General features: G+C 41.4%; 1 protein-coding gene across 2 annotated transcripts in view; it reads right to left on the bottom strand.

Annotated features, from left to right (window-relative positions):
• The window catches only part of LOC114643059 (adhesion G protein-coupled receptor F5-like), a 140,081-nt gene that overhangs the window by 87,082 nt on the left and 30,208 nt on the right, over positions 1-22,791 (bottom strand). For both annotated transcript variants that reach the window (XM_028791762.2, XM_051925630.1), the window contains exons 2-4: positions 19,010-19,116; positions 2,059-2,116; positions 1,052-1,198 (exon numbers count right to left, since the gene is read on the bottom strand). In XM_028791762.2, coding sequence (XP_028647595.1) covers positions 1,052-1,198; positions 2,059-2,116; positions 19,010-19,114 — 310 coding nt within the window. In that variant the 5' untranslated portion in view covers positions 19,115-19,116. The remainder of the gene's footprint in view (positions 1-1,051; positions 1,199-2,058; positions 2,117-19,009; positions 19,117-22,791) is intronic.

Here is a 22,791-nt window from a genome sequence, read left to right on the forward strand (position 1 = left end):
AAAATTAAAAAATAAGTGTTGCATTTCTGAATGGACATATAAGACGGGGTCTGATTTTATGATCGATTTTTTGGGCTTCAAGACCCAACTTATACGTGAGCATATACGGTAGATGCTATACTTTGTGCCAAGGACTCATTTGACAAAGATGAAAAGGCTCATCTTGGGAGCTCAATGACGTTTTAACTAGAATAACTAAAGTGACCAACATAAAAGTCAAATGGCTAAAACCAGACAAAAATGGATGTTCCTTGCAAGGAAAAGTTTTTTTTAAATTAGACCTTTTTTGAAATACTTTGCTGTAGAAATGTATTTTGAAATGAAAATTAAGTTTTTGTAATGATAGTGTCTGATCTAAAACTTTTGACTGATGTCTCTGCCATTAGTAGTTTTTTTTTTTCCTGACTACACCTTCCTGTGATCTTCTGTATGCATCTTGGGTATTTTTATTAGAAAGAGAGGTCACAACTACAGTTTCTTTCAAAACAGAATAAGCGTATCTCTTCAAGTACAATATCACCAGAAATATTTTTTCAATCTTTTTTATATGGCATCACACATATGATACATGTGGCTCTCTTCCACAGTAAAAATGATGCTGTTTCTCGGGGTAAGGGCTAAGGGGGTACCCATGTCACACATGTGCACATGGGAGGCAGCTAAAGGGCTCAAAAGATGGTAATTCCACACTGGACCAGGGGGCACAAACCCTTCCTCTCTTTCTCCTGCAGACCACCCGATGGAAATCTTGCCTGGGCCCTTCAATATCACTTCCTATTTCAGCCCACAATAACATCACTTTTGGTTCCGACTCCACTGACATCACTTGTGGTTCCGATCCCAACGATATCACTTCTTACAACCGACTGAAAACACCATCTTTCTGCCATTAAGTCAGTTCTGTTTTGGACTCACGCCTGTAAAGATATATTGTTTTTTTCACCCTAATTTCATCAGAATCTTAAACTGTAATGGGGTGGCTTCCCCAAACCTTTCCCTGTGTAATTCTGTTTTATTTACAATAGATATGAAAAAGGCATTATATACTTACTTGTTGTAAGGGATACATTGGTGATTTGTGTGGTATTTGAAACATTCACAGGAAACATCAGACTTTGTAAAAGCATTTCAATTTTGGATAACACAGATATGTCTGAAATATTCAATTCAAGATCCAAAATATAACTTGTTGCTGGTGCTGTGGAATAAAACCATTAATTAAAAGATATCATTAAGATTACAAAAAGTTCAGTATGTTTGTTAAAGCTAACACAGTTAACACATAATTCTGCTAATATTTTATTGAGGTTCATTGTGTGTCTTAGGTTTACTGCAAAATATAGTTTTTTTCATGTATTTTTCCTTCTCTAGGCCACCACTTAACATTACTAAATTTAACAAATATAATATATGCTGAATCACTTAGGGTGAGAATATAGTATGGAGAAAGAAAATAATTGAGAATTGTATGTTTAAGTGAGTAAAAACAATCAATAACTGTTATTGTTTGTCATTAGACATTTATTCAAATTCCTAATATAATAAGGCAGTTCTGCTTTTAGGTTCTTCTGCTAGTAGAGAGTCAATTTTACCACAAACTTTGAATGATTTTTATAACATTGCTGAATATCAATCATAAACTATCAGTGCTGTCTCCTGTATTAAAGAGTTCTGCAGCAATACTTGATTTCAGCAGTTCTTGGGGGCTAAAACCTATACTACCTGAATCAGGTAAAGGTAGGAATAAGCTCTGAGCTGGATGCCACTCCACTACAAGATCTACTAATGCACACAATTTACCATCACATGACTGACATAACACACTCATCTTTGAGCATATGGGACGGCAGCAACAAAGTATCTGGGGAAAATCAAAGTCGGCGATAAGAAATCATGCAAGTCTACAAAGATAATGACTAGGCACAGCAACTGAAACTAGGACGCTTGGTTTGTGAGGAAGCAGCACTCAATGTAGTTTTACTGTACCTCCTCATTATAAAGCAACAATGAATTAAGAGAACAGTATATAACAAAAGGAGACAGAAAAATAAAATTTACCTGCACGCTTTGCTCTTGATTTAGACAAATTGCTTTCACTTAGTAATATACTTCTTTGCTAAAATTACAAAAGACAAAATTTATTTTATTGATTATTTCTAGAATATACAACGTAATTAAAGATGGTCAATGATTTCAGTACCTAATCTATCTCTAACTAAGAATGATAATAATACCTTCTGTTTTATAATGTGAAAACAGTCTGAAAATGTTTTTTTATCTTTTCCTTAACTGGGCAAGTCTATAAATAATTTTATGTACTACAGATTTGGTTAAATGTACAGTATTCTTGTATGAAAATGTACTTTATGTTATACTATGGATGTCATAACACCAGAATCCCATTCAACTGCTTTGTATTAAAAGTACTGTACAATCATTATTCAAGTGAAAAACATTTTTCTGTAATAGAGTATAAAATATAAAAATATTAACAGTAACAACAGCTTCAAAATACTGGTACACCTACCAAGTAGTTACCTAACTATTATATAAAGGAGTGCTCTACCCAAATCTGATATTTTTATATATGATGTTAAAATTAGGGCAGCACGGTGGCACAGTGGGTAGCGCTGCTGCCTCGCAGCTGGGAGACCTGGGGACCTGGGTTTGCTTCCCGGGTCCTCCCTGCGTGGAGTGTGCATGTTCTCCCCGTGTCTGCGTGGGTTTCCTCCCACAGTCCAAAGACATGCAGGTTAGGTGGATTGGCGATTCTAAATTGGCCCTAGTGTGTGTTTGGTGTGTGGGTGTGTTTGTGTGTGTCCTGTGGTGGGTTGGCACCCTGCCCGGGATTGGTTCCTGCCTTGTGCCCTTTGTTGGCTGGGATTGGCTCCAGCAGACCCCCGTGACCCTGTGTTCGGATTCAGAGGGTTGTTTAATGGATGGATGTTAAAATTATGTTTTCATGCAGGATAGAGAGAAAACATTTATGACATAATAGAAGCCAATAGTTACCAGTGTTGTACAATGGCAAACAATGTGAAAAACATCATGAAAAAAATAAATATCTCACATTACTTGTGACACATTACTTTATGTTATTACATTATTTGTGGCTCAAGCGCATGCATAAGGAACTCAGAGTCCAGCTCAGGGCGACTAAGGAGCAGTACAGGAGAAAGCTGGAGCAGAAGTTGCAGAATAAGAGCATGAAGGAAGTGTGGGATGGGATAAAGATCATCACTGGCTGCAGCTTGAAGCAGGGTGCCATCATCGAGAGAGACATGGAGAGAGCAAACCAGATGAACAACTTTTTTAACAGGTTTGACCACCCTAACCCACTCTCACCTTGGAGTACTGCACCCTCCACCCATCCTTCTGCTGATACCAGCATAGGAGAGAGTTTACCCCAACCCACAATTACAGCAGCCCAGGTAAGCAGAGAGCTGAGGAGACTTTGTGCCAGCAAAGCAGCAGGTCCAGATGGAGTATCGCCATGACTGCTGAAGGCCTGTGCGTTGGAGCTGGGGAGTCCTCTACATCGCATCTTCAACCTGAGCCTGGAACAGGGGAGAGTCCCGAGGCTTTGGAAAACATCTTGTGTCACCCCATTCCCAAAGCTATCACATCCTAGTGAGCTGAATGACTTCCGGCCTGTCGCTCTGTCGTCACATGTGATGAAAACCATGGAGCGGCTGCTGCTTCACCACCTGAGGCCACAGGTTCCGCCACGCCCTTGACCCTCTGCAGTTCGCATACCAGGAGAAGGTGGGAGCGGAAGATGCCATTATCTACATGCTACACCGATCCCTCTCCCTCTTGGACAGAGGCAGTAGTGCTGTAAGAATTATGTTTCTGGACTTCTCTAGTGCCTTCAACACCATCCAACCTCTGCTCCTCAGGGACAAGCTGGCACAAATGGGAGTAGATTCATACCTGGTAGCATGGATCGTGGACTATCTTAAAGACAGACCTCAGTATGTGTGTCTCGGGAACTGCAGGTCTGACATTGTGGTCAGCAACACAAGAGCGCCCCAGGGGACTGTACTTTCTCCGGTCCTGTTCAGCCTATATACATCAGACTTCCAATACAACTCGGAGTCCTGCCACGTGCAAAAGTTTGCTGACGACATTGCTATCGTGGGCTGCATCAAGAGTGGGCAGAAGGAGGAGTATAGGGATCAAGGATTAATCAAGGACTTTGTTAAATGGTGCGATTCAAACTACTTACACCTGAACACCAGCAAAACCAAGGAGCTGGTGGTGGATTTTAGGAGGCCGAGGCCTCTCATGAATCCCGTGATCATCAGAGGTGACTGTGTGCAGAGGGTGCAGACCTATAAATACCTGGGAGTGCAGATGGATGATAAATTGGACTGGACTGCCAATACTGATGCTCTGTGTAAGAAAGGACAGAGCCGACTATACTTCCTTAGAAGGCTGGCATCCTTCAACATCTGCAATAAGATGCTGCAGATGTTCTACCAGACGGTTGTGGCGAGCGCCCTCTTCTACGCTGTGGTGTGCTGGGGAGGCAGCATAAAGAAGAAGGATGCCTCACGACTGGACAAAGTGGTGAGGAAGGCAGGCTCTATTGTAGGCATGGAGCTGGACAGTTTGACATCTGTGGCAGAGCGATGGGCACTAAACAGGCTCCTGTCAGTTATGGAGAATCCACTGCATCCACTAAACAGTATCATCTCCAGACAGAGGAGCAGCTTCAGCGACACACTGCTGTCAATGTCCTGCTCCACTGACAGACTGAGGAGATCGTTCCTCCCCCACACTATGCGACTCTTCAATTCCACCCATGGAAACGTTAACATTATTCAAAGTTATTGTCTGTCTGTATACCTGCATTGTTATCACTCTTTAATTTAATATTGTGTTTTATTAGTATGCTGCTGCTGGAGTATGTGAATTTCCCCTTGGGATTAATAAAGTATCTATCTATCTATCTATCTATCTATCTATCTATCTATCTATCTATCTATCTATCTATCTATCTATCTATCTATCTATCTATCTATCTATCTATGGGTGGAGTTTTCCTTTAAGTAAAGTAGTATTGGCATTCATAAATATCAGAATACAATGCAAGGGTTGAATCTTTAATAATTTCTCTCCAGAAACAGAAATATACTGTTTAAAAAATGAAAATTCAAACATTATAGCTGTAGTACTAGGATGTTGTACCGTGTTAGCCATTATGAATGTAGTGAGAAGTCAAACAAAATGACACCTTTTATTGGCTAACTGGATTAAATCTTGGATTGGGTTGGATTATATCCTGTCTGAAGAAGAGGCCTGAGTTGCCATGAAGGCTTGCACATTGTAATCTTTTTAGTTAGGCAATAAAAGGTGTAATTTTGCTTTATTTTTCACATTATAGCTGTACTGTTGAATTATCCATCCATCCATCCATCCTCTTCCGCTTATCCGAGGTCGGGTCGCGGGGGCAGCAGGTTGAGCAGAGATACCCAGACTTCCCTTTCCCAGGCCACTTCTTCTAGCTCTTCCGGGAGAATCCCGAGGCATTCCCAGGCCAGCCGGGAGACATAGACCCTCCAGCGTGTCCTGGGTCTTCCCCGGGGCCTCCTCCCGGTTGGACGTGCCCGGAACACTTCACCAGGGAGGCGTCCAGGAGGCATCCTGATCAGATGCCCGAGCCACCTCATCTGACTACTCTCGATGCAGAGAAGCAGCGGCTCTACTCTGAGCCCCTCCCGGATGACTGAGCTTCTCACACTATCTTTAAGGGAGAGCCCAGACACCCTGCGGAGAAAACTCATTTCAGCCGCTTGTATTCGCGATCTCATTTTTTCGGTCACTACCCATAGATCATGACCATAGGTGAGGGTAGGAACATAGATCGACTGGTAAATTGAGAGCTTTACCTTATGGCTCAGCTCCTTTTTCACCACGACAGACCGATGCAGAGCCCGCATCACTGCGGACGCGGCACTGATCCGCCTGTCGATCTCACACTCCATTCTTCACTCACTCGTGAACAAGACCCCGAGATACTTGAACTCCTCCACTTGGGGCAGGATCTCGCTCCCAACCCTGAGAGGGCACTCCACCCTTTTCCGGCTGAGGACCATGGTCTCGGATTTGGAGGTGCTCATTCCCATCCCAGCTGCTTCACACTCAGCTGCAAACCGATCCAGAGAGAGCTGAAGATCACGGCCTGCTGAAGCAAACAGGACAACATCATCTGCTAAAAGCAGTGACCCAATCCTGAGTCCACCAAGCCGGACCCCCTCAACACCCTGGCTGCGCCTAGAAATTCTGTCCATAAAAGTTATGAACAGAATCGGTGACAAAGGGCAGCCCTGGCGGAGTCCAACTCTCACTGGAAACGGGTTCGACTTACTGCCGGCAATGCGGACCAAGCTCCGACACCGATCATACAGGGACGAACAGCTCTTATCAGGGGGTCTGGTACCCCATACTCTCGGAGCACCCCCCACAGGATTCCCCGAGGGACACGGTTGAACGCCTTTTCCAAGTCTACAAAACACATGTAGACTGGTTGGGCGAACTCCCATGCACCCTCCAGGACCCTGCTAAGGGTGTAGAGCTGGTCCACTGTTCCGCGACCAGGACGAAAACCACACTGTTCCTCCTGAATCCGAGGTTCGACTATCCGATGGACCCTCCTCTCCAGAACCCCCGAATAGACTTTTCCAGGGAGGCTGAGGAGTGTGATCCCTCTGTAGTTGGAACACACCCTCCAGTCCCCCTTCTTAAAGAGGGGGACCACCACCCCGGTCTGCCAATCCAGAGGCACTGTCCCTGATGTCCATGCGATGTTGCAGAGACGTGTCAACCAAGACAGCCCTACAACATCCAGAGCCTTGAGGAACTCCGGGCGTATCTCATCCACCCCCGGGGCCCTGCCACCAATGAGCTTTTTGACCACCTTGGTGACCTCAGTCCCAGAGATGGGGGAGCCCACCTCCGAGTCCCCAGGCTCTGCTTCTTCATTGGAAGGCATGTTAATGGGATTGAGGAGGTCTTCGAAGTACTCCCCCCACCGACCCACAACGTCCCGAGTCGAGGTCAGCAGCGCACCATCCCCACCATACACAGTGTTGACACTGCACTGCTTCCCCCTCCTGAGATGCCGGACGGTGGACCAGAATCTCCTCGAAGCCGTCCGAAAGTCGTTCTCCATGGCCTCCCCAAACTCCTCCCATGCCTGAGTTTTTGCCTCAGCAACCACCGAAGCCGCATTCCGCTTGGCCTACCAGTACCTATCAGCTGCCTTCAGAGTCCCACAGGACAAAAGGGACCGGTAGGACTCCTTTTTCAGCTTGACAGCATCCCTCACTGCCGGTGTCCACCAACGGGTTCGGGGATTGCCGCCACGACAGGCACCGACTACCTTACGGCCACAGCTCCTGTCAGCTCCTGTACAGGCTCCAAGTCGGGGGGCAATAAGTATACCCACACCTGCTCGCTGCCTCTCACCGGGGACAACTCCAGAGTGGTAGAGAGTCCAGCCCCTCTCAAGGAGATTGGTTCCAGAGTCCAAGCTGTGCGTCGAGGTGAGCCCGACTATATCTAGCCGGAACCTCTCAACCTCGCGCAATTAATGAATTGCAAAACAATTTAGGATATTTTCATTTAAACAAACTTTTTAAAGGTGTTTTTATACCAATATACTTTTAAAAGCTAGTTTGTAAGAGAATCATGCTGTTAGACTTGTAACATGTGCAATTGTAAGGTTTATATTTGCATCATTTACTGGTTAAAAAACTTCCCAAAATCCTAGTGCTTTAGTTGTCCAACTCTGACACAACTTTTTCACATATGTCTAAACTTTAAAGCTTCATATGTGAAATTAACCTTGCCAGCTTTACATTAATCCATTATTACAGACTTCTTGTAAAACAGTGATTATGCATTTCTGTTAACACATACATATCATATTAATAGGAGGATGGTTCCCAAAGTGAGGCTGGCAACCCCCTGGGGGATCGCAATAAAGAGCTGTGATGGTCACGACAGGATTTCTAAAGTGAAACAAAAAAAAGCCTTAAAAGTTAACTCTTCTAGGGTGGATGTCAGCTTTTGTCGACAGGAAAGATTGAGAGCAGATGTCAATTTGGGCGATAATCAGCTGTAAACGTCAGTACCTCATTGTTACAGTGAAGGTAAACTCTCTTTGCTTGGAGGAATGTTAGACTTGTTGACTTGCTGTCTAATCCCTGCGTGCATGTGAGTAGCGAAGAGCAAAAAATGGCAAAAATGGCAATGATATCTTGCAAGAAATTGAAGTGAATGCGCAAAGCGAAATACTCAGTAAACGACGTTGTGCGTATTATGTCCGAATTGGACTATTGACTTGTCAGACTGCGATTTTCGTGCAAACGATCTGGAGACCGAGATCAAAAACGAAAGGGATGTACCAGCATCAGCTCATCTGTCCCCTGCTGATCACTCCCCAACTGATTGTGGTGCAGAACACGTTCATGTAGCTGATGCGCCTACGGCAATGTTCGCCTGGGTGGATCACCACTTACATTGACAAGAGGTACAAATCAAATTGTGTCGCACTGTGACCACCGCTGCCAGAGTTGGAAATATCTGTGGATACGTCCATCTGTAATGAGAAGTACTTGCACTTATAAATATTTTCAAGAACTTGTGTTTGAATATTTTATGCCATATCGCTTATTCTTCTTTGGATTATATTATTGGAGAGTAGTATTTGTTTGAGCTTGTCAGCCTCTTTTTCACCAACCATTATTTGCACCATATCAACAGTCGTGAGGAAAATCAGGTTTTTGGCAATTGAATGTGGCTTACTGGCTTTTGCCATGCGAAACTCGGTAACTTGCTAGTAATGCTTTTTCATTAGTTGTGGTTCCCGCAGTACAAATTGCTTGCTCCCTGTGGAGACAGTCTAGCTTTCTTTCAAAGAATTCCACAGGTTTGTCTTTTTCTGTCTGGATGTATGGTATTTGAATGTTGAAGTAGTTTTGACAGCTTCATGATATCTTTTGACATCACTTCTCGACAAACTACCTACTGGGGTTTATTGATAATAACAATAAAACCATTTTTAGATATTCATCGCTGTACAATCTATTTTTCTTTTTTATTCTTGTCAGTGCCACATATAAAAGGTTCCAATGATCTTTTTCAAAATGTATCTATCCTTACCAAAATGGTTATACCTCGTACTTATCATTGAATATTCAATATTGTACTTGTCACTCACCAGCACAGTGTACAGTTCGGAAATGATACCTCATCATGCTTTGCTGCTTATATAAATAAAGCCAAACTGAAGTCCAGAAGACTCTAATACCATCAAGCAACAATGAAGCGATTAAAAATAATTAGCACACGCTTTCTCGAGCATGGTGCAAAATCCAGGAAACACAATGAACAGGTTGGGCCGGGGAAGTTGGAAGGAATGGGCAGTATGTGATTGCTTGCTATGAGCAGAGCATTCCCCTTTAAGTTGGGCAGAAGCATCCCGTCTGGCAAGCTCCAGTTTGGATGCAAGGGAGGTGTGGTCCCATGGGACTACCCTGTTGGGTTCTGTGGGGGTTACCAGGGGCAGCTTATAGATATTGACTGCACAAACACCTGTGTGGTCCTGCCCAGCCTGGAAGTGCTTCCCGGAGTCGATTGATTAAGCACAGGTGTCAGGTGTTAAAAGCAAGCCCTCCACTTGGCCCAGGGAGTTACAGCCCGGATAGGAGTCAGGCAAAGCTCACCTGGGAGGAGTGGAGGGATAGAAAAGAGTGGAAAAGAATCATTGGTTATTTTTGGAAGGAAAAATAGTCATTAAAGGAACCTGATAATAAGGTATTTGTTTATGTCAGAGGGGGACCTTCCTTGGTAATCCCGTTACTAATTGTTGTCATGGCTGCAGATTGTAAGTATTTGCTGTCTTGCAAAGGAGCCACTGCTTTGAAGTTTTGGCTGGTTGAGTATACAAACAATACAAAGTTGTGATAACAGACCTGGGGGGTATTTTTCGTACGTCGCTTAAATCATCCGAGATCAGGTGCCTCATCTTGGATAAGTTAATGCCGGTGACACTCATCCGGGATAGGTCGGTTTTTCAAACGCAGCCGTGTATTAGATTAGTCGAGCTGGATCTAATCATACGAGATGAATGCGCGCGCCCGTGCTGAGTGAAAAGCCCATATATATTGAGTCTAGAAAACATGATCAGCAAGTCTTTGATAGGCTGTAACAAAATGACGAAAGAACGGGCGCATTTTTTTTTTCACACACGCAGCACAAGACCTTTTATTCGAAGGACATGAAGAATTTCAAGATTTAATATGCACAAGGGGTAACACTGCAAAAGCAGCCCAAACCAGAAAAGACGGCTGGCAAAAAGTGGCCGTCAAATTAAACGCTAAGTAGTGTGCATTGTACTTATTGAATGCAGTGTTTCATTTCCTATGTGTCAAATTTATTATTATTTAATATGTCATAATTCCAGATCAAACGTGAGCACAAGGAGAACATGGGAACAGGTTAAAGTGAAGTACAAGAATATGATTCAAACTGGTAAATATTGGTATATAACTATTCAAAGAATTGTTGACATAAAGAATCATATATAATATAAAAAAACATTAATTTTAAAGCTAATAAGGAGGCAGACAAGCAAAAAACAGGTGGAGGTCCACGTGGTCCAGACCTAACCCCTGCAGAAGAGTTGGCTCTCCAGCAAAATGCTCATCGCCCTGTTTCTGAGGGCATTCCAGGGGGGAAGCTCCTCTTCAGAACCAGTGGCAGGATGCAGTGGTCACTTCATTTCAGGTAAAGGATGGTCATTGCATATATTTGTCCTCCATGTGTGCCATAGGTATGTTCCATATAGCCCTCTTTTTGTTGGGTCAGTTGCAGGGAATGTCATATCCCTTGAACCTGTGTCTGACCAACGAGATATTGACGAAGGTCAAATATTTGATGAAGACACTGTGTCTGATTATTCATCAGGAGGACAGGTACATTTTCCAAATAATGTTTGATCAAACTCCACTGTGATCAGTTCCATGTGCCCCAATCTCATTTGGAAATCCTGGTAATGAGAATGTTAGGCTGATTGTGGGATTCTTTATGGAACTGTGGGTGTTTTAGCCTGTGTATTACCTACATGCAATGGCATGATACGCCTTTTTTATTGTCTGCACACGCAGGTGTCCAGGAAACACTATGAAAACCCGAAGGAAATATTTCAGAGCCAAACAGACTTTATGAATTGCCTGGCAAACTGCACTTTTCGATAGATGTTCCGCATCGCCTACAGTATATAAAAAAAGTGCCGCTTGCAAGAAACCTCAAAGCAATGCATACTGTCTGTGTGGTTGTGAGAGCCAGACTTCACCGAGTTTGACTTCGAATAAACAGAGCTAATAAATCTTTGAGGTACAATATTCCCCCTCGGCTAAAGCGGTATCTTTTGTACAGAATTTCCTCCAGGAGCAATAAAGGATCTTGCTGATCGCGCAAAACCCTCTCTATATGAAATTCTCTTCGTATAATTTGCGCACCAATATCAATTGGTCGCTCATTCATGAATGGCGAAGCCATGACTGGATGACTTCCACGTACCATCACTGATCACGTGTGTAAACTAATCCTTGTTTACGTAGAACAAACCTGCTCCGAGCAGGTTTGCGGATTAGGATGTGTTGCTATGACAACACTTCCAGCAAAAGTTTTGGAAAACCAACAGATCCAGGAGCAGGCCAAATCGTCAACAATTACATCCGGCTAAACTACTAATCCACGTACGAAAAATACCCCCCCTGCTCCTTCCTTGGAGGATGTTTGTATTTACCTGACTTGGAGATTACATGTCTGACAATATTGGTTTCTAATCAGCATATCTGTACTCATTCATGGTTGGTAACAATACATTTTGTTAACTTGTGTTTTCATTAATTGTTAAACCCAGAAAATTTAGATGTGCCATTGTTTAAATCGATTGCCAAGGACTGACAATGGCAGGGACTGAAGGAGATTTAAACATCTGGGCAGGAGAAGGTAGAGAGGAACAGTCCACTGAGAACGCTGCCAAGATACTCGCAGAGAGCACAGGGGCTCGCTGGCAGACTGGGGTACATGGCTGGTGCGACGTGAGGGATACGGACGGCAACACTTATCCTGAGGGAGGAAGAGACATCCCCACAAGAAGACGGTTGTGAGTCCAGCAAGAGAGGGAAGCTGCATGAAAGGACCCGAGCAAAGCTGGCGGACGAGAAGTGAGGCGTGCCTAGGTCACAGCAACACAAGGAGCCCGGAGTGGAGTATAAGAATGACAAGGAGACGCTGAAAGGGATTCCACGATTTGACAAAACTTCTGTTGGGAAATGAGTGTCCGGTGAACAGAGTGCATCGGTGGACAGTTGAATGATTAATTGTTGGGGTAACACAGTGCGCAAACTGGACTCTGCACCACTAAAGGCTGTATCCTCCAATTCTTGTTTTTGACTGACTTTTAGAGTGTGGACTGTGTGTTTTCCTTTTAAAAAAGAGAAATTCGTTCCTGATATTTTTATATTTTGTTATGTTCATTTATCTTTTAAATGTACTTTATATTGTCTAGTGTAATAGAAGTTAGTGTTGCTTTTCCTGAAATTACTGTTGTGTCTTTCATTGTGTGTTTACTTACCACCCAATTTAAACAAACCTGTGTGGTATTATTGGTAAATTTCAAGATTTCCCAGTCCCTTAATAAAACTGGGTGGCGTAGTCGGATATTTTAATGGTGTCTAGGTTAGATTACCTGTAAGTGTGACCAGACACCTGTCACATTTATTAAAGAACTTTATTTTAACCTTGGACTGTTTTTGTAGCAGATGTGTCAAGGATTTGGGGCTCTGGTGCACGCCACAGAGGCCACAATAGACATGTTTAATGCAATCTGAGAATGAATATGAAGCCTCTGTTCCTTTAGAGAACTGTATTAAAAAGCTATTAAACTCGCCATTATTTAGTGTTGTGAAGTGAGATTTTACATATAACTTGATGAATATTTTGTATGTCTTTATTTATAATTTAAGTAAAGCAATGTAATTTAGTGTTTAATCCCCAACCCAAACCCTTAGGAATGGGTCTGTTTGAATTTTACGACAGGATTTGGGGGATGTGTCTTAAACCAGTTTGCAGAGTGTTTCTTTGCTAAAGTCATTTCTACCCGTCCCCCCCCCCCTTCCCCCCCCCGCAAGTAGGCTAAGGTGTACTTTAACATACGGTTTGGGGGCAGGTGTTAAGATGTTCTATTCCCCCATTGGCCTGAGGTATGTTTGGAATTGGCTTGTCTCAGAGGCCTTTAAGTACCATGATGTCCTATTGGCTCTAGGGGTTGGACAGAACATCTATAAATGTATGTGTTTAACCTCACAATCTCTCTCTTACTAACCAACATCTGAAAGAAGCATCTCTTTTGCTAACCTGTGATGATGAAGACAACACAATGAAGAGCACAGCTCAGCAGCCATATTGAACAGACATGTGGCAGAAAGCTGAGCACCAATGATGCCTTAACTAGAGACACTGAAGTAACTACAAGTCTGTGCCACCTGAACTACATATCACCATTTAATCAGGTTGTATGGTTGCCAATATTCAAATATACTTTGCATTTTGTTATTATTTATGAATATTATCAATAATACATTGTTTAAACTGTAACTTAACTTCTGCTTGTCTTTTTACTACATCTAATTGCCTCGGGTTATAGATATAGAAGGGAAGGTGGGGATAAGTTATACACAATAATACCTTATAAACAGTGGTAAGTCTGTGAGATTAGGCATTCTAAGGCTACATATTAATAATACAATAGGGGAAAGTAGAGCAATATATATTACTCTACCAAGACAAAACAATTGGCGTAGTTGGCAGGATTTTGGGGTAACCATGTTTTGCACCCTGTTTGCAAATACTGTTTTAATGTATGTGTTTGTTTATGCATGTGAATTTTAGGGAATCCAGTGTACAAATGTGGTGGAAGTAAACATTGTTTGGTTGCTGAATGGAATATAACTAACAAAGTGTAGAGACTTCATGTGTGTCACAAGGACACCCGCATGTTTGTTAGTCCCTAATTAAAGTGCTAGAGAGTGGTGGAACATGCATGCATCATTCATACGGCATTTAAGTGGTTAAAGTGCTAGGGAGTGATGGGACATGCATGCATCATTCATACAGAACTTATTCGTTTAGGATCTTTGTGTATGTATGTGTATGTTTGCTTACAGGGACAAAAGTAGGCCAACCCATAACGAAGGTGGCAAATTGTATTAGAGCAAAATTGTATTCTCAGAAATGCCTAAATTCATATTAAAGTCAGCCATCCTCCAGTGGAGTGGCAGAGGTAAGCAGGCCAAACCTAGGAAATGGAAACCTGTAGTGCAGGTAGAGAAAGCAGAAGCTGAGCTGAGCGTGCCACAAAATGGAAGGGGGCTGGAAGGATTACAATCAGGAAAACAGAGATCTGGTATAAAGAAGACAGCTGCTGTTATAAGAGGTTTACTAGCTTGTATTATTGGAAATAAGAAAGATCAGCACGAGGAAGAAAATAGCAAAGTGAATGAAAGTGAAAATGGAATGGTGTATGAAAGTTTTGAAAGATGTAACAGTTGGTGTGAAAATTGTGAAGTGCTAGCATATAGAACACCCACTGCTGAAGTGGAAAGCACAGAAAGCAGGAGGAACAAGGAGATAAAACCACCCATGATGAAAGTTAGGGCAATAGTAATGGGATCTTACTGGAACCCTAAAACATGGGTGAGTGACTTACATGAGACAGATGAGTGCTCAGATAAAGAGTGGGAATGTGAGTGTAAGGAAAAGGAGAGGCATGAAAGGAAGGGAAAACAGCAAGGATGTTTTCTTCCATTATTATTCTCCACTGCACCACAATCTCCAGATAATTCTGAGTTCTGTTCAGTACTTAAAGAACATGCTAAGCGGTAACCAGTGCTGCACTGAAATTTGATTTAGGACAAAGAAATCAGATAGAAGGCAGAGAAGCTGGTGAGTGCAAATGGCAATTGTTGACTAGAGAGCATGAAATGGATAATGGCATATTGGTACTGAGTGAAGAAAGTGTGGAAATAAAACAAAGAACAATGGAAATTAAGGGAATTCAAGTGTTTGTGTGTGAAAGGTCTGAATGTGCTAGTGCAAGAATGACTAAGTTGGAAAAAAAGTGCACCAGTTTAGGAGTTGGTTTGAATGAACCAGGACATGCCAAAGAACAAAGGATGGGGGATAGTGCAGCAGGAAGGTTTCCAAGCTCAGTCAGCAAGCCAGAAATGCACAGGGGTGTGAAAGTCCTAACAGCTGTGTTGGGGCCAGCAGTAATTAAAAAGCACACACACTTAGGTTCAGTAATTCGAAACCTGACTGACCAGTTGTTTAAAAAGACAGTCTATGAATCTCCCTGTAATAAAATGGAGAAAAGTGAGCTGGTTTTTAGTAAAGAACACAGGTCAGTTTTAGGAGAGATGCTCGATTTAGCACTGGGATTCTGGAGAGGTTTTAGCCCACACATTCAAGTAGCAGTTACCATAAAATAAAAAAAATAAAAAGGACACAGGCAAATGAAAAAAATAGAAGGGTAGCGCAGGAAGACAGGAAAGGGAAAATAGTTATGTCTGTTTCCATTTTCTGGCCTTTTGCAATAGTGTTACTTCTATTATTTGAGGTATTACGGACTTTGGGTTTGTGCAGGTAACAAATAGTGAAGGCAATTAGCAAAGTAAAATCCATGCCAGAGATGGGGTTACCACTAGCACATTGGAGCAGAATGGCAGTGTGGCCAAACTGTTCCAATGAATGCCTGGAAGCAAAATTTGAGTGTTGGCACCAGGTTTAACAACCAAAAAGATGAGATGGACAGAAACTGCTTTGTCACCTTCCATTTTGCAGACCTGCCTACATAGTGGAATGAAAAAAAAAGAGGAAAAGAAAACAAGCAAAGACTGAAGACAAAGACAAAGACATAAAGAAGAAGACAAGAGACAGCAAGAAAGAGACACTTACTGGGGTTTAAGTGAGTAACAAGTCCACAAGCCATGCAATAATAAGTCTAGTCAGAATAGCTATAGTTTAAAAGGAAAGGTTTGTTCATTACTGCAGCAAATTTATATTCCAAGGGGTGGAAACTGAACAAACCAGTTAGGAATGCCAAAATAAGGGGATTAATTTTGGGTTCATAAAGTATACATTCTGGGTATTAATTAATTAAGTGGGATAATTAATACTATTATTAAGGATAATGTATACTAAGAAAATTGGTGAACATTTCAGGAAAGCAGGTGGAGCTGGTACATTTGCAAGTCATATGGGCTCCGATGTTTAGGTATAGTCTAATTGGGAAAATACGGAAGCCCTGCTGAGGTTGTCAGCTGTGGTACAGGCACAGGACCAGTGGGCCAATTCTGAACTGAGGTGTTTAGCACAACGAGTACGCATATGGTGAGCAAACAACTCTAGGGATGGCCTACGGGGGGAATGATGAGTTTGGATAGCTGTGATGTCTCATAGTGGTGATGCCAGCCTATACTGGTAAAGGCTGATGGCAGTCAAGAGTTGCACTATGGGTAGGAAAGCACAAGAGGCAACTAAATCAACCCCAAATGTGTGAAGAGGGGCTACAGATGTTGGTTTGTGAACAGTTTATGCAGTGGCACATGTGCTTTCACTTGGGCAGAAGTGGTTGTACTGGCACCTGTGGCATGTTACCTTTCAAACTTTGATGTTAATTGTACAGCTGCATATGCTTAAACAGATAGTTTGGGACAGGGGTCTAATTAGCAGTTAGACACAAAAACAGGTCAGTTTTAGGAATTCACACAACAGACTAAATTGCAGTGGGCCAGTTTAGTGGAAGGTGTGGACTTGTCTCATTTTGAACCACCAGATCTGATGACATATGAAGACTGCAGAAAGCTAAAGGAACAGTTGAAGCAAGCCGGAGCAGATACAAGTCATCAGAAGCGCATTCAAGTTCTTCAGATTGTTTTTGAAATAAAGAAGATATGTAATGGACAAATGGTCACGGACAACTTTTAACACTGGGACAGCAAATACTACAAATCAATGCACAATTTATTCAACACACTCTTTAAACAATTAAGACTGTTTATAAAGACATTGTACAAAATATTCATTGGGGTGAAGTGTTGTGATGTGAGATTTTACATATTACATGATGAATATTTTATATGTCTTTATTTATAATATTATGTAAAGCAATGTAATTTAGTGTTTACCCCCACCCTCCCCCCTTAGGAATGGGTCTCTTTGAATTTTACGACAGGATTTGGGGGATGTGTCTTAAACCAGTTTGCCGAGTGTTTCTTTGCTAAAGTCATTTCTACCCCCTCCCCCCCGCAAGTAGGCTAAGGTGTACTTTGACATATGGTTTGGGGGTAGGTGTTAAGATGTTCTATTCCCTCATTGGTCTGAGGTATGGCTGTTTGGATTTGGCTTGTCTCAGAGGCCTTTAAGTACCATGATGTCCTATTGGCTCTAGGGGTTGGACAGAACATCTATAAATGTATGTGTTTAACCTCACAATCTCTCTCTTACTAACCAACATCTGAAAGAAGCATCTCTTTTGCTAACCTTTGATGATGAAGACAACACAATGAAGAGCACAGCTCAGCAGCCATATTGAACAGACATGTGGCAGAAAGCTGAGCACCAATGATGCCTTAACTAGAGACATTTAAGTAACTAGAAGACTGTGTGCCACCTGAACTACATATCATCATTTAATCAGGTTGTATGGTTGCCAATATTCAAATATACTTTGCATTTTGTTATTATTTATGAATATTATCAATGATACATTGTTTAAACTGTAACTTAACTTCTGCTTGTCTTTTTACTACATCTAATTGCCTGAGGTTATAGATATAGAAAGGAAGGTGGGGATAAGTTATATACAATAATACCTTATAAACAGTGGTAAGTCTGTGAGATTAGGCATTCTAAGGCTACATATTAATAATACAACAGGGGAAAGTAGAGCAATATATATTACTCTACCAAGACAAAACATTTAGTTTTCTTAAAAATTCATGACATTTAATGTTAATTGATTACAACTCACATATAATTGGTCACATAATTGAACTCTCAAAGCATGCACAAATCTAATTCTGAACTTAACTCCATAATGAGATAAAGGTGACAATAACAACAGCATATGTGATTGGGTGTTTTGGCTTTTTTATAATAATAAGCATAATTCCTGCTATTTTACACTGAAATTCTCTGGGACTGAACACAAAGCATTTCCAGACATGACTTCTGCTGTTTATCTTTCCAACATGTGTTGATGCAGTGCTGTATCATCACCACCATGAGCTATTTTACGTGACTTTTACTCACTTTTTCTCAAGTATTACTGTGCCCTAGGAATTTGGCTACTTGCAGTCACATAGGAGTGCAGTCGTGAGTTTCAGTTGGTTCCACTGAAACTGTAAAACTTCTAGTACCCTTAACGTTTTGAGACTTTTTGGTCTTGACTTGATACCAATGTATCAGTTCTTGTGGCATCCCTATGCTATACTGATTCACAACTTTGAGAATCTACCATATAAAATGTACAGTTTCAGTATTTCAGTTATTTTTAAATGACTGAAAATAGCCAAGTGTGTTGAAATATGAGCCAGTGAAGTTATACTGTATAAGTATACCATATTTGAAAAAACATTTAGAGCAGCAATACCTTTATTCTGATTACAGAGAAAAGTTACATAATTATCTATAAAATTAGTTTTTACTAATAAAACCTACAAAATCAAAGTAACACATAAAGAAAGTAATATTTTTTTTATTTCATAAACTATATTAATCCCTGAGGGGAAATTGTCTTTTCCCATGACCTTTGGGGGTCAGAGAGCAGGGTCAACCATTAGCAACTCAAAGAATAAAAAAGGTGTTGCCTCAGTTTTCATTTATAATAAATCATTTGGTTTTATAAAAATGAAAATTATTAACTTACCAATGAATAACTTTGATCTGTACTTAAGTGTTCTATCTCAGCCCTCACAGTGATACTTAAACAAAGCAATATCCAGGAACACAGCAGCATTCTTTTGATGGCCATTTCTTTAGAAAAAAAGGATATAAATGAGATTAGAAACACATTTTAAAAATATTGCATGCATAAGCACATGCATATAACAACATACTGTATTTTTCTGAGATTTTTCAGATAAAGAAGACAGAAGTTTCAATACTGAAACTTCTATAAAATGGGTGGCTTGGGGAAGACAGCCATCCAAGATTGTAAACTTCCAAGATACACTAGATGTCAGCACTCCTGGACTTACACACCCATGCATGGATCCACAGGATATGCTGGGAACTGTAGTCCCATTGGGCAGCTCTGCTAAGTGTCATGGGTGCAGCCAAGAAGAGCTGTAGGAGAGAACTATCTCTGTTTTGAGGGGTCTTCGGCCTGACCCAGAAGTGCTCTGCCATGTAATACTATGGTTACAGAAGTACTCCCAGGTCCCAGCATTAAAATGAATATTTTTTATTAATTGCCTTTAGTTTTTATTTTTTTATATTTTTCACTGCCTTGCAGACAAAAAGGAGAGGTAAAAAATGAGAAAAAGAAATCAGGAGAAAGGAAATTGAGTAGCGAGTGTGAGTGCAAGCTCAAGAAAGGTGGGAGCTAAGAAGAATGGCTAGCGCTCTACAGGGGTTTCTGGTATAGGCAAGTGAGAGAGAGTGAGCATCAGCAAGCAAGAGTGCACAGTATGAACCAGCTGGGAGGAGATGTCTGGATTTGCTGAATAAGGGAGCAGTGAAGGCAGAAGGTTGCTGGCCCACAGTTCTTGTTTTTTACCAAAAAGATCTTTCAGTATTAACAGTATAGTACACTGCAAAAAATCAGTGTGAAAAAATGAGAAAAAATAAATAAAAAACAAGAAAAAGGTATTAGAATCAAGCAAAATTATCTGCAATATAGTGAGAAAGTTTAACTTGTTAACTTGTTAAATTTTCTAAAAATGAGATTATATATCTTACACATACAAATCTACTCAAGTCAGTTATTCTTAAAATAAAAAAAACAAGATCTATTATTTCTTTTCAAGATTGTCTGGCTTGTTAAGATTTCATTTTTTGCAGTGTATGCATTTACACTAATGAATACTTTAAAACACTAATATTTATATATTTTATGATTTTATGTGGTACAAACTATTTCTAGAATTTATATTTTTTTTGTTTCTGAGATGTTTTGTCAGGCTCCAAAAATATTCCCATTTAATTGTTCACGGACAGCTTACAAATAATAAAAACCAGCACATATTGATTTGGCAAAATTTTACACCGGATGCCCTTCCTGACGTAACCCTCCCCATTTATCCGGGCTTGGGACCGGCACGAAGAAACACACTGGTTTGTGCATCCCCTGTGGCTGGGTCAATAAAAACCACAAATGTTAAATTTATGTTTTAATATATACAGCATATGCGGCACCAATATATCTGCACAAATCTGAGAGACAGGCTGCGGGCCGAGGGGAGGGGGAGGCGGGACCCCAGGAGTAGTGAGCCGGGTGGGGCCATCCTCACTTCAGCCTCCGTTCGAGTCGCTCTACCTCTCTCCACGTGTTGGAGCGTACCTTGCCTCTGCTTAGCTAGCGATACCTGTTTATTCTGCAGACATTATCATCCAGACATTGTTAAAGAGTAATGTTTGACATTTTTGAGAGCTACATGTATTTTGGAGGGAACCTGCTCATTGAGATATTTCAGCCATGTGCTCTTCTCCTCACACGGAGGATGCTCTCCCATCAGAGCTGAACACAATCAGATTCAGTGGCAACGTTTGACGTTGGAGCGTACCTACTTTCTGCTTGCCCAGAGATACCTTGCCATCTTTTTACATTTTTGCCAAAGAGATCACAGCTACATTCTCGCCCCTGATGGCAAAACCAAAAATATTGCATATCATGAGGCCCTCGGATGTGAAAGCTATCAATATAAATTCTTGTCAATACAAATTATTACTTTTTTTTTTTAAATTGATTTTTAAAGTTTGTCCTGTTTCACTACTATGCATGTGGAGCCGCGGGGGACAGCTAGTATATATATAGGGACAGTTCTTCATCTAGCATCTGAAGTGCTAGCTAGTCACATGGGCTGAAGGACACTTCTGGGTCAAGGACTATATAGTGGACTGATAGGAACCCAGCAAGCGAGCCAGAGTCAGTTGGAGGTGGACAAAGCTTGTTGGGAGGTATGGAGGAGAGTTGGAGAGAGAATTCTGTAAAATGCAGCAAAACACACAGCTTGCCCTAACCGCAACACACACACACCCAACACACACACAACCCCACACACCCACAACACGAGCAGCAGAGACGCAAAGTGGCAAAAGAACAGCTGCTGTACAGGCTTTAAAATGATCAATGGGCAGTGCAACAGCAGCAACAGCAGCAAAAAAGACAGCAGATGATCCGAGGTCATCTCCTTAGTGTGCGTTCAGCCACCCCCCCCCCCCCCCCCCCCTTCAAAACACGAGCAGTGTTATATGTCCTGCAAGAAAGAGATTTAACCATGACTGGGGCAGGAAATAAAGGACAAGTATTGTTTTTACAAAAGTTTTAAGGTAAAAGTGAAAATAATGCACATGTAACAATTCCCATGAAAATAACAATTTCTTTAAATTGTATATCCGGTAAACCAAACCTGGGGGTGGGCAAGTGAAGTGAGCAGGGGGTGGAGCCCCCTAGTAATATACTTAGAGGAATTTGACAATTGGGGTGTGAACATACATGACTTTTTATGTGACTTTATTCTTAATATTTGAAATAATTTATTTTTCACTGACATTTCAATGTGTATTTTACTGTTTGAATTTTTTAAAATTCTGCACCTGTTTATAAAGGTAGATGACATCTATTGTCAACCATATTTTAGATTTTCAAACTCTGTCCCCTTTCAATTATGAACCATTTACAAGTTGATGATGTTCTGTAAAAGATTTGTAGAATCTTTGGTGAAACATTCTGACTTTTGACATTATATATACAGTGCATCAGGAAAGTATTTACAGCGCATCACTTTTTCCACATTTTGTTATGTTACAGCCTTATTCCAAAATGGATTAAATTCATTTTTTTCCTCAGAATTCTACACACAACACCCCATAATGACAATGTGAAAAAAAGTTTACTTGAGGTTTTTGCAAATTTATTAAAAATAAAAAATTGAGAAAGCACATGTACATAAGTATTCACAGCCTTTGCCATGAAGCTCGAAATTGAGCTCAGGTGCATCCTGTTTCCCCTGATCATCCTTGAGATGTTTCTGCAGCTTAATTGGAGTCCACCTGTGGTAAATTCAGTTGACTGGACATGATTTAGAAAGGCACACACCTGTCTATATAAGGTCCCACAGTTGACAGTTCATGTCAGAGCACAAACCAAGCATGAAGTCAAAGGAATTGTCTGTAGACCTCCGAGACAGGATTGTCTTGAGGCACATATCTGGGGAAGGTTACAGAAAAATTTCTGCTGCTTTGAAGGTCCCAATGAGCACAGTGGCCTCCATCTTCCATAAGTGGAAGAAGTTCGAAACCACCAGGACTCTTCCTAGAGCTGGCCGGCCATCTAAACTGAGCGATCGGGGGAGAAGAGCCTTAGTCAGGGAGGTGACCAAGAACCCGATGGTCACTCTGTGAGAGCTCCAGAGGTCCTCTGTGGAGAGAGGAGAACCTTCCAGAAGGACAACCATCTCTGCAGCAATCCACCAATCAGGCCTGTAT

The sequence above is a fragment of the Erpetoichthys calabaricus genome, chromosome 3 (assembly GCF_900747795.2).
Source record: "Erpetoichthys calabaricus chromosome 3, fErpCal1.3, whole genome shotgun sequence".
Lineage (NCBI taxonomy): Eukaryota > Metazoa > Chordata > Cladistia > Polypteriformes > Polypteridae > Erpetoichthys > Erpetoichthys calabaricus.